The sequence below is a fragment of the Scyliorhinus torazame genome, chromosome 3, assembly GCF_047496885.1.
Source record: "Scyliorhinus torazame isolate Kashiwa2021f chromosome 3, sScyTor2.1, whole genome shotgun sequence".
In the NCBI taxonomy this organism is placed as follows: domain Eukaryota; kingdom Metazoa; phylum Chordata; class Chondrichthyes; order Carcharhiniformes; family Scyliorhinidae; genus Scyliorhinus; species Scyliorhinus torazame.
The window spans coordinates 186,876,404-186,889,280 of NC_092709.1; the positions used below are offsets into that span (position 1 = coordinate 186,876,404).

The following is a 12,877-nucleotide window of genomic DNA, read 5'->3' on the forward strand; positions in this document are numbered from 1 at the left end:
CACGGACAGTGGGCCGGGATTGAACCCAGGTCCTTTGTGCTGTGAGGCAGTATTGCTAGCCACTGTGCCACTACTGCCCATTGACAGATGGAATATAATGTGGTGAAGTGTGAGGTTATTCACTTTGGATGTAAGAATAGAAGAGCAGAATATTTTTGAAGAAGTTTGAAGCTTGTAAATGTTGATAGTAAAACGTATTTACGTGGCTAGAATATCCCGAAAGGTGAAATGGTCAAGGGATCTTTGATTTTGTACCCTTTTTACTGTTTTTTCTGATTTAGTTGGTCAATTTTTAAAGTTCAATTTAATGTAATCCAAGTCTCCACAGAGCCTCTGACCAACATTAATGCAAAAGCAATGCAACTCCCAAGTACATTTTTAAAAAGTTACCTCTTGAATATTTCAGAGTAAAAATACACATATATATAGATATATATATATATAGATATATATATATAGATAGATAGAGAGAGAAGAAGAAAAAGTTAATTAAATGCAAATGTTACTGTATTGTTTTGGAACTTCATCTATCCTGTGCTTTTTTTTTCTTTTTAAGACCAGCAAGAATCAGATAAAAGTGGAACTCGTAGATGAAAACTTTACAGAATTGAGGGGAGAGATTGCAGGGCCTCCTGACACACCGTACGAAGGTAATTAGCCAGTGATATTCTGCAAAATGTTAACTATGAACATTAAAGTGTAATTTAAATCAATATATTTGTATTCTATTCTATAAGTGAAGAATATCAAAATTCTTTCCTGAAGGTTCGTAGAGACAAAAGGTAATTCTTCAACAATTCAACTTTGTAGAAAAAATGTTTGTTAAATTATTGGAATTGAATTTTAAACTAGCTTAAGATGTAACTTGTTGGGAAGACCTAGTGATAGCTCACATGTGTTTTTAAATAAGGGTGTCTAAAATGTAGAAGTCATTCGGCCCAGATGGTACATGTCCAAAGATATTGAAAGATATTTGAGAAGGGTCAGAGACACTACCCATCATTTTCCAGGATTCTTTGAAAATCTGAATTAATCCAAAGGGCTGGCGGATGGCAAATGTTAGTTCCCTATTAAGAAAGGCCAGAAAGGATAATCCTGCACACCAGAGGCCAATTAATCTACCATAGGCCAATTAATCTAATTTCTAATGTGGGTGAGTGTCTAGGGTCCAGAACAGACACGGAAATTAATATATACCTTAAAAAATATGGGGTAATCGGTAACAGCATGGATTTGTAAAGGGCGAGTTGTGCTTCAGTTCAGTTTTTTGAGGAAATTGTGATCAGTGCTAACAGAATTTAATGTAGACTGACTTTTCTGTGCATTCCTGAAGACTTATTGCACTGATGGCAATGCTGACTTTTGATATACTATGTGCCTTCTTGGGTGTAGGTAAAAGATTCTCTGGCACTATTCAAATAGCAAGGGAATTCTCTGTGCCCTGGCCAACATTTATTTCTCAATCAACATCACCAAAAATAGATTATCTCATTAAATTATTTTGTTCAATCAATCATAGAGGTGCTGGGGAAAATGGAGCTTTTCCACTGAAACAAGCAGAAAATACTGGGCAATCTCAGCAGGTCATCTGTGGAGAGAAAAGGGAGCTAATGTTTCGAGTCTGGATGGCATTTTTGTCAAAGCTTTGAGCATGGCCCAAATTTCACTTTCAGGAATTGTTTGGTGGATGGTTTTGTCCGTCTTCGACTCATTTTATGGGGTGTTCAACAGTCACAGAAAGTATTAGCATAATTAACAATTTTTCAGTGGCTATTCAATCAAACATTGGCAGAATGCTGTCAAACAGATTATTCCAGAAGTAATTGAAGCAATATCTCTGGTAGCATGTCACAATGCTGTAGATCCCAAGCGACACGGCATCCGAGAAATGCACAATCTGCCCTGTTGACAGTTGTCTTTTGCCTTCTGCAACTAAGAAGATATATTTTTTAATATCAAAGGTTCCAGCTGCAAAGGGAGTTATAATGGGAGGGGAAGCTTACCCCACATCTCGCTTTTGAAGATGTAATGCAACACTTCAGTTTGAAGCTATGCTGAGCTAAGTTGCACGTTCGGTAGCTCCCGCCAGAAACTGACTTTTCGGCTCTTTTGAGGTGCCCCAGCGGCATTTGTTCAACGGTTCCCTGTGTGGGAAGGTGACAGTATGATTTCCCCGGCACTGAATGGATTGGACCAGGAGTGGAGCAGCGAAAAAGTGCGAGGGAGGAAAGCTAAGATGGCGGCGGGTGGAGACCAGGCAGCTTGGGCGCAGTGGGTGCAAGAGCAGCAGGAGTTTCTCAAGCGCTGCTTAACGGAATTGAAAGCCGAGCTGCTGGAGCCGATGAAGGCTTCGATCGACAAGCTGGTCGATACCCAAAAGGCCCAAGGGGCGGCGATCCGGGAGGTGCAGCAGAAGGCCTCGGAGAATGAGGACGAGATATTGGGCCTGGCGGTGAAGGTGGAGGCGCACGAGGCGCTGCATAAGAAATGGCAGGAGAAGTTCGAGGACATGGAGAATCGGTCGAGGAGGAAGAATCTGCAGATTCTGGATCTCCCGGAGAGAGTGGAGGGGTCGGATGCTGGCGCATATGTGGTCACGATGCTGAACACGTGCCTTCCCGAGGCCCCTGGAGCTGGATGGGGCCCACCAAGTCCTGGCGAGGAGGCCCAAGTCTAACGAGCCGCCGCGGACGGTATTGGTGCGGCTCCACCGCTTGGTGGACAGGGAGTGTGTTCTAAGATGGGCAAAAAAGGAGCGGAGCAGCAGGTTGGAGAATGCCGAGGTCCGTATATACCAGGACTGGAGCACGGAGGTGGCCAAGAAGAGGGCCGGGTACAATCTGGCTAAGGCGGCTCTGCATCGGAAGGGGGTGAATTTGGGATGCTGCAGCCGGCGCGACTGTGGGTCACGTTTAAGGACCGGCACCATTACTTTGAGACGCCGGAGGAGGCGTGGACCTTTATTCAGGCCGGAAAGTTGGACACGGACTGAGGGTCGGTTGTGACGGGAGGTCACGGGGGGGGCTACTGTGGGTACTGTGCTTTGGGGGATGTTCTGTTCTGTATTGTTTCCTTGGGTGCTGGGTGGGGTAGGGTGAATTGGTTCGAAGGGGGGGTTTTGCGAGTGTGGGCGTTGGTGGTTGGAAGGACGGGGCCCCGTTGGTGGGAGGGGGGATGGGAGGTCCGAGGTGGGGGAGTTGGGATTAGGCCGCAAAAGGGAGATGCGCCAGAGAGGGCGGGGTCGGTCTGATGGCAAGCGTGGGCTTTTTCCTGCGCTAGGGAAGGAGGGGGGAAGGGCGGTGTTGGAGAGGAGCGCCCGCTGATGGACAGGAGGGGTGGGGGGGGAGAATACCACACTGGGGGGTCGATGGAGTGGCCGGGGTCAGCAGGAGTTAGCTGACTTACGGGAGTGCTATGGGGGGAGCAACGCAGCTAGGGGGGGACCTAGCTGGAGGGGAGAGAGGGGGGGTGGGGAGGGGGGAACTGGGTTGCTGCTGCGTTGGCCAAAGGTGAGCTGGAGCTCAGAGTCGGGGAGGGTTTCTGCCGCTGGGGGAATTGAGAGTGCGGGAGGCGCGGGCACGTGGCTGGCCTAGAAAAGGGGATGGCTAATCGGCAGGGGGGGGTGTGGGGGCGGGAAGCCCCCTGATCCGGCTGTTAACTTGGAATGTGAGAGGCCTGAACGGGCCGGTCAAGAGGGCCTGTGTGTTCGCGCACCTAAAGGGACTGAAGGCAGATGTGGTTATGCTCCAGGAGACGCATTTGAGGGTGGCAGATCAGGTTAGGCTGAGAAAGGAATGGGTAGGGCAGGTTTTCCACTCGGGGGTTGGACGCAAAGAATCGAGGGGTGGCGATTTTGGTGGGGAAACGGGTGTCGTTTGAGGTGCTGAACATCATGGCAGACAATGGAGGTAGGTATGTGATGGTGAGTGGTAAGCTGCAGGGGGTGCGGGTGGTATTAGTGAATGTATATGCCCCGAATTGGGACGATGCCGGGTTTATGCGGTGCATGTTGGGCCGGATTCCGGACCTGGAGGCAGGGAGCTTGATAATGGGAGGGAACTTCAACACGGTACTGGATCCAGCATTGGACCGCTCCAGGTCCAGGACGGGTAAGAGACCGGCGGCAGCCAAGGTGCTGAGGGGGTTTATGGACCAGATGGGTGGAGTGGACCCATGGAGGTTTGTCAGGCCGGGGGCCAGGGAATTTTCTTTTTTTTCGCAAGTCCATAAAGCCTACTCCCGGATTGACTTCTTCGTTATGAGCAGGGCACTAATTCCGAGGGTGGAGGGCACGGAGTATTCGGCCATAGCCATCTCAGACCATGCCCCGCATTGGCTGGAGCTAGGGGAGGAGAGGGACCAGCGCCCGCTGTGGCGCCTGGATGTGGGCTTGCTGGCGGATGAGGAGGTGAGCGGGTGGATCCGGGGGTATATTGAAAACTATCTAGAGGCTAACGATAATGGGGAGGTGGGGGTGGTCTGGGAGGCGCTGAAGACGGTGATTAGGGGAGAGCTAATCTCCACTAGGGCCCACAACAAGAAGAAGGAGAGGAGAGAGAGGGAGAGATTGGTAGGGGCGATTTTAAGGGTGGATGCAGGGATTTTAAGGGTGGATAGGAGGGACTACTCCAGGAGCGACGAAGTCTCCAGGCCGAGTTCGACCTGTTGACCACCAAGAAGGCAGAGGTGCAGTGGTGGAAAGTGCAAGCGGCGGTGCATGAGTACGGGGAGAAGGCTAGCCGGATGTTGGTACACCAGCTTCGAAGTGGGAGGCAGTGAGAGAGATTGGGGGAGTTGGGGATAAAGGGGGGAAAACGGTGCAGAGTGCGGTGGGAATAAATGGGGTATTTAGAGACTTTTATGAGGGGCTGTATAGGTCTGAGCCCCCGACGGAGGGGGGAGGGGGATGCGTCGATTTTTGGATCAACTGAGGTTCCCGAGGGTGGAGGAGTAGCAGGTGGTTGGGCTTGGGGCCACCGGTAGGGCTGGAGGAGCTGATTAAGGGGCTGGGGAATATGCAGGCGGGGAAGGCACCTGGGCCAGATCGGTTCCCAGTGGAATTTTACCGTAAGTACATGGACCTGCTGGGCCCTCTATTAGTGAGGACTTTCAATGAGGCGAGGGAGGGGGGGGGACCCTACGCCCGACGATGTCCAGGACGCTGATCTTGAAGCGGGACAAGGACGCATTACAGTGTGGGTCGTATAGGCCAATCTCTCTCCAACATGGACGCGAAGATGTTAGCGAAGGTGTTGGCTACCAGAATTGAGGACTGTGTCCCGGGGGTGATTCACAAGGACCAGACTAGTTTTGTTCGGGGAAGGCAGCTGAATACCAATGTGCGGAGGCTCCTTAATGTAATCACGATGTCTACAGTGGAGGGGGAGGCGGAGATAGTGGCGGCGATGGACACGGAGAAGGCCTTCGATAGGGTGGAGTGGGGCTACCTCTGGGAAGTGTTGAGGTTTGGGTTCAGAGAGGGGTTCATTAGTTGGGTTAGGCTAATTTACGAAGCCCCGGTGGCGAGTGTGGTCACGAATCGGAGGAGGTCGGAATACTTTCGGCTGTACCGGGGGACGAGGCAGGGGTGCACCCTATCCCCCTTGCTATTTGCATTGGCAATTGAGCCTTTGGCTATGGCTCTAAAGGAGTCCAGGAACTGAAGGAGGCTGGTCCGGGGGGGACGGGACACACCGGGTTTCGTTGTATGCCGATGACCTGTTCCTGTATGTGGCGGATCCAGTGGCGGGGATGCCGGAGGTGATGCGGATCCTCGGGGAGTTTGGGGACTTTTCCGGGTATAAGCTCAACGTGGGGAAGAATGAGCTCATCGTGGTACAACCAGGGGACCAGGGAAGGGGGATCGATGAGCTTCCACTGAAGAGGGCAGAAAGAAGTTTTCAGTATCTGGGGATCCAGGTGGCCAGGAGCTGGGGGGGCCCTACACAAGCTCAACTTGACGAGGCTGGTGGAGCAGATGGAGGAGGAGTTTAAAAGGTGGGATATGCTGCCACTCTCCTTGGTGGGTAGGGTACAGTCGGTTAAGATGACGGTGCTCCCGAGGTTCCTTTTTATATTCCAGTGCCTCCCCATCCTGATCCCTAAGGCCTTTTTTAAGTGGGTCAGTAGGAGCATCATGGGATTTGTGTGGGCGAAAAAGACTCCGAGGGTGAGAAGGGTGTTTCTGGAGTAGAGGAGGGTTAGCGTTAGCTAATCTGTGTGGGTATTACTGGGCTGCCAATGTGGCGATGATACGCGAGGGGGTGGCGTGGAAGAGGCTGGAGATGGCGTCCTGTATGGGCACGAGTCTGGGAGCACTGGTGACAGCACCGCTGCCGCTACCGCCGACTAGGTACACTACGAGTCCGGTGGTTGCGGCGACTTTGAAAATTTGGGGGCAGTGGAGGCGCCACAGGGGTGAGGTAGAGGCTTCGGTTTGGTCCCCGATCTGGGAGAACCATCGGTTCGTCCCGGGGAGAATGGATGGAGGGTTCCTGAGCTGGCACAGGGCAGGAATTAGAAGGATGGGGGACCTGTTTTTAGATGGGACGTTTGCGAGCCTTGGGGCGCTGGACGACATATTCGGGCTCCCCCCCCCCCCCCCCCCCCCCCCCCCGGAAATGCCTTCAGGTAGATGCAGGTAAGGGCGTTTGTAAGACGTCAGGTGAGGGAGTTCCCGCTGCTTCCAGCACTCAGGATCCAGGATAGGGTGCTCTCGGGGGTGTGGGTTGGAGAGGGCAGGGTCTCGGCGATCTACCGGGAGATGCCGGTGGAGGAGCTAAAGGGTAAATGGGAGGAGGAGCGTGGGGAGGAGATAGACGAGGGTACGTGGGCGGACGCCCTGGGTAGGGTTAATTCTTCCTCCTCTTGCGCCAGGCTTAGCCTGATACAATTTAAGGTTCTTCACAGAGCGCATATGACCGGGGCGAGGCTGAGCAGGTTCTTTGGAGTGGAAGACAGGTGTGGGAGGTGCTCGGGGAGCCCAGCAAATCATACCCATATGTTCTGGGCGTGCCCGGCGCTGAATGGGTTGTGGAGGAGTATTGCGAGGACGTAAGGGGGTGTTTGTTGAAAATATGTAAAATAAATTTTAAAAATATTTCTTTAAAAAAAAAAAAGATGTAATGCAACAATAAAGGGTCCCTCTACCCGTGAGAAGATATCTGAAGGCTGAAACAGCCAGTCCCAGTTCCCCCAACAATCTCTGCCCCAGGGCTGCAAAATTCCATTTCCAGTGACTTCCTCGTTTCTAAGTGCTGGACCTGAACACTGCTTTTGGCCTTAACACCTAATGTGCACATATTGACTGGCACAGTAAATCAAAATTGGTATTGATAGAACCAAGATAGTTTTATAAATAGAAAAAATTGGACGGAACAATATGTGATATAGTGAAAATGTAACCTGGCCTGATCTTTGCTCCATGCCTCGTTACTTAGTTTCTAGCCACTGTCTCTTGTCATCCAGCATCTGATTGTAGCAATTGCTTAGATACAGCCAAAGTCCTGCGTGGCAGCAGTGGAACGGGCCAGAATAACTGCTGCACTTCCAATCACTGGTTCCCTTTCTGCCCTTGCTGCTCCTCCAGTAATAGATTTTGTCTCAGGAGGAGAAGCAAGAGTGGGAGGGAGGGAACATTTCATTGCAGGAACCGGAACAGTGAACATGGAAGACAGAATCTGTGATTTGAGGGTGCAGTAGCTCCTGCAGTTCCTGTCTCTCTACTCTTCCAATCAGAAGACACAGGAATGCCCTTTCTTTTGATATTTTGAATTTTTCTGCCCTGCCTTGGATTTCTTGCAGGTATTTGTCACATTTCAAAGGCAAATTCACCCACCGCCCTCTGCATTTTGCACACCACTAATTTTGGCCTCTTGAACGTCTTCAATTTTAATTGCTTTACCATTGATGGCAGGACCTTTGGCTGCCAGGGCCCTAAACACTGGAATTATCTCCCACTGCCTCCTTTTTCTTTATTTAAAATGCTCCTTAAAACCTATATCGTTGACCAAACCGTTCACATCTGCCTGAGCATCGTCTTATGAGGGGGTTGTTTCATAAGGCTACTGTAGCCTTGGGATGTTTTATTGCTGGTGCTATATAAATGTTCTTGTTTGTACCTTCTACACTTGACTCTTCTAGTGCACTTCTAGCTGACAATCTACTTTTTACCCTCTGTAAACTTCAGTTCATCTAAAACTCTGCTCTCTTTGTTCTAACTCGCTTCAAATTTTTGTTACCAATCACTTCTTGCTTGCAACATCTCGATTTACAAATTCTTGTTTTCACCTTCTTTCATGGGCTCACCCTTCCCCATCTTGTAATCTCCTCCAGCCCCACAACCTGCTCGAGGTATCTGATGGTTGTGTCCTACAGATCGCTCATGGAGTCTGAGTTGCTATGAAAACATGCACTTTTACATGTTGTAGTCTGGAGCCATGGATAGTAATGGTAGGGCTCGAACTTTCTTTCCATCACATGGCTAACTAGGAATCTCTCCCGTTCCAACCGCTTGCCACTCATGTATGTCGCAAGATTTTGCAGGTTACTAATTAACATGTTATGAACAAACTTTCCTTGGCCACCAAGTCCTGGGGTGGAACTCAAACCTGGAGCTTCTGACTCAGAGCCAGGGATGCTACCCATTGTGCCACAAAAACTCTCCTTGAGTTATCTTATTTCCTCTTGTGTGGCTTTTTGAGCACCTAGGTTTTAATTGCTTCACCATTGGTGACTGTGGCTTTACATGCTTGGGCCCTAAGCTCTGGAATTTCCTTCCTAAACACTCTACCTCACTGTCCTCTTTTTAAATACACTCCTTAAAACCTACATCTTTGATTAAGCTTTTGGTTGTCTACCCTAATAGTCCGCATGTGACTTGGTGTAATATTTTGTTTATACTGCTTTGGGATATCTTACTACATTTAAAGCACTATGTTGTAATTATATGGTTTCATTGTCTGCAAGTACTGCCCAGATCTAATTGTGTTGATCTTGCCCTTTTATTTGAATATCATGCCATTGTACAAAACTCTGCTCCCTCTGTTCCAACTCGCATCTAATCTTGGTTACCAATCACCCCTTGTTTGCCGCTCCTCGATTTTCAAATTCTCATTTTCGCATTTTTTCATGGCCTCACCCGTCCCCATTTTGTAACCTCCTCCAGACCCATTCAGCTCAACAAATCTGAGCTACATGAGCCTCCTCTCGTTTCAGTTCATTTCACCCCAGCAACATATTCTTCTGTTCCTTGTTTCCTTGTGTACCTTCCTTTAAATGCAGCTATGTTATTCACCTCAACTACTCCATGTTGCAGCATGTTCTTCCATGACACAACATAAGACAATGTAGGGATCGTATTTCGTTTCTATTTACTTTAAGGGTAGAATTCTGTGTTTTCTCTCTTGATCAAGCATTCACTTTGGGTTGGAGAGTGAGTGGGGGATGTGCTGCTAATTACTGTTCTCTTCTAATGTTGCTTTTTTGGGTGGCTGCTAAAAGGGCTCAGAAAAGCCTTCCAATTACTCTTGTCCCATAAATAGTTGCCTGGCATCTCCCCGTAGTCTCTCTCTCTTTCTTTCTCTCTCTTTTTCTTTCTCTCTCTCTCTCTCTCTCTCTCTCTCTCTCTCTTTTTCTCTCTCTCTCTCTCTCTCTCTCTTTCTCTCTCTTTCTCTCCCTTTCTCACTCTTTCTCTCTCACTCTCTTTCTCTCTCTCTTTTTCACTTTCTCTCTCTTTTTCTCTCTCACACTCGCTCACTCGCACTCACTCTCACTGACACTTGCTCTCACTCTCTCTCCCGCGCGCTCTTCACTGTTCTTGCAAATCTTGCTGTATAAATATGATTTATTTTAAAAACTCATCTTTCCAAGGTCCACTACCATAGATAATCAGGTGCAGTGCAAGGCTTACCTTTTTCTTCCCAAAAAGGACCGTAAATAGAAAATTGTGGGCAGAGTACCTGCAATTTTTCTGATAAGTTGTGTGATGTGACTGGAACGTTCTGTCTATGAAAGTGGAATAATGAAGCTGCTGAACTGTTCAGTGTCATAGGGAAGTCAAAGTACAGATCATTGCCGTGACAGATAACTCTGATGTTGGTTGTAAAACGCCAATAAATTTGGATTACCTAGTCAGACTCACATGGGAGAAACATACATGTCATGGTCTAAGAAATACTTGTCTGTGTAGCTGTGCTCTGGGTAGTATTTTGCAATATTACTATAGTCTATTCTTGTTAATTCAAAGCCACTTAATTTGAATTGCTGAATAATGTGAAGTTTTGATGTGAATACCAGGCAGGTATTCAATCACATCATTTGCTGCTTGGAAACAGCTGAAACTTCTGTCCTTTTTGTGTTGTAATCTGAACTATTCGATCTTCCATCCATAAAGAACATGCTAGAAGAGGAAAAGTATTATCTTCACCAATCGCAACTATATTATTGATCTTCACTGCAAATTGGGCAATTGTACATTCCAGTCAGGAAGTTATTTGCACAAAAAAGGGAATAGACTTCCAGGTAGAGTAATGGAATGGGAACCTGAAAATAATTGAAGGAGAAAATGACTCCGTAAGGAGAGGGCGTGGGGTGGCAATGAAAATAAATGAATTAAGTCTATGTCGTCTTGTTACATACTTGCCAACCAATGTATTTTCTCTGCGTGGTTTATGACTCCGAGTTAATATAGCTCTGTTTCAAGCCTCATCTTAACTTCCTCTGTTCCACTGGAACGAGTCTATTTTACTTCCTCTTAAACTAAACTGTGATCTGTGTTATCAACTTAATATTTTTCTGCAATTGTTTAATGTCTGTGATATTCTTCCTAAAGTCGGGCACAGCAAACAGGACTAAATATTCCAATTGTGGCCTAACTAATTATTTGTATAGGTTTAGGTTACTTCTTTTGCACTTGTGCTCCACATCGCCTATTTATAAATCCCAGACCATAAGACTATAAGAAATATGACCAGGAGTAGGCCGTTTGGCCCCTCGAGCCTGCTCCGCCATTCAATAGGATGATGGCTGATCTGACATTCCTCACATCCACTTTCCTGCCGTCTCCCAGTAACCCTTGATTCCTTTGCTCATCAAAAATCTGTCTCAGCCTTAATATACACAAAGACTCTGCCCCCACAACTTCTGAGGCAAGAAGTTCCAAAGACACACCACCCTCAGAGAGGAAATTCCTCCTCATCTCCGTCTTAAATTGGCGCCCCTTTATTCTGAGACAGTGCCCTCTGGTCCTAGACTCCTCCATGAGGGGAAACATCCTCTCAGTATTAACCCTGACAAGCCCCTTAAGACTCCTATATGTTTCAATGAGATCACTTCTCACTCTTTTTAAAATTCCAATGAGTAGAGTAAGGAATAATGGTTGGATTCTCTCATGTTGGAGATGGTCATTATCTGGCACTTGAGTGATGTGACTATTACTTGCCACCATTCCACCCAAACCCGAATATTTTCCAGATCTTGTTGTAAATGGACACAGACTGCTTCAGTACCTGAAGGTTCTATTTACTCTAGGTTTGCTAGGGCTTCTTGATGCCACATTAAGTCATATGCTGCCTTGATAGTCACTCTTGCCTCACCTCTGGAGTTCAGCTCGTTTGTCCATGTTTGGTCAAAAGCTGTAATGAGGTCAAAAGCTCAGTGACTCTGGCGGTACTCAAAATGAGCAGGTTATTGCTCAGTGAGTGTGATTTGACAGCGCCGCCAATGACCCCTTCACTCGCTTTGCTATGGGGCAGTAATTGCCTAGATATTTATGGACAGGATATACCTGCCCATTTTTCCACATTGCTGGATGGATGCCAGTGTTGTAGCTGTATTGGAACAGCTTGGATATATGCGCGGCAAGTTCTGGAGCACAAATCTTCAGTATGATTGTCAGAATGTTGTCAGGGTCCATAGCTAGTGCAGTGTCCAGTGTCTTCAGCGATTTCTTGATGTCATGTGGAGTGAATCTCATTGGCTGAAGTCTGGCGTCTGTGATGTTGGTGACCTTGAGAAGGCTCAGTTGGATCATCTGCTCGGCACTTGTGGCTGAAGATGGTTGAAAATGCTTCAGCCTTGCCTTATGTACGATGTGCTGGGATCTACCATCATTGAGGATGGGGATATTTGTGGAGCCTCTTCCAGTTTGTTGTTTAATTGTCCAGCACCACTCCTGACTGGTTGTGGCAGGACTGCAGAGCTTAGATCTGTAGAGTTGGTTGTGGGGTTTGTTTAACTCTTGTCTGCTTATACATGCAGTTCATGTTATTTGGCATACGTGTAATTCTGTGTTGTAGCTTCACCAGATTGACACCTAATTTTTAGCTGTGTCTGGTGCTGCTCCTGAAATGCCTGCCTGTACTCTTCATTGAACCAGGGTTTACCTCCCTGCTGATATTAAGCACCATGAGGTTGCAGAATGTAGTTGAATACAATTCTGCTGTTGCTGATGAACGGCCCCACCTCATGAGTGCCCAGCTTTGAATAGCTAGATCTTTTTGAAGTTTATCCCATCCTATTGATACTATCATGGACAGATGGATCAGTGACAGATAGAGTGGTGAGGATGAGTCAAGTAGGCATTTCCTCCTTCTTGGCTCCCCTCCTTGACTCCCTTATCACCTCCAGATGCAACCTACCAGCTATGACCTTCAGCACTTGGCCAGCTCAGCTAGTAGTGGTGCTACAGAACCACTCTTGGCGATGGACTTTGAAGTTTCCCACTCATAGGTATTCTGTGTCTTTGCCATCCTCGTACCACTCAATATGAAGGAGTACAGATCCATCAGCAAACAAAGGAGTGGCAAAAGATGCCAATCAGCAGGAGGTTTCCATGCCCATGTTTGACGAGATGCTATGAAACCTCATGGGCTTGGTA

At 47.8% G+C, this 12,877-nt stretch overlaps 1 protein-coding gene across 2 annotated transcripts in view; it reads left to right on the forward strand.

Annotated features, from left to right (window-relative positions):
- Positions 1-12,877, forward strand: part of ube2kb (ubiquitin-conjugating enzyme E2Kb (UBC1 homolog, yeast)) — a 137,376-nt gene that overhangs the window by 26,279 nt on the left and 98,220 nt on the right. For both annotated transcript variants that reach the window (XM_072496597.1, XM_072496595.1), the window contains exon 2: positions 557-650. Coding sequence is in view for 1 of the 2 variants with exons in the window: in XM_072496595.1 (XP_072352696.1) it covers positions 557-650 (94 nt within the window). In the remaining variant the exon portion in view is untranslated. The remainder of the gene's footprint in view (positions 1-556; positions 651-12,877) is intronic.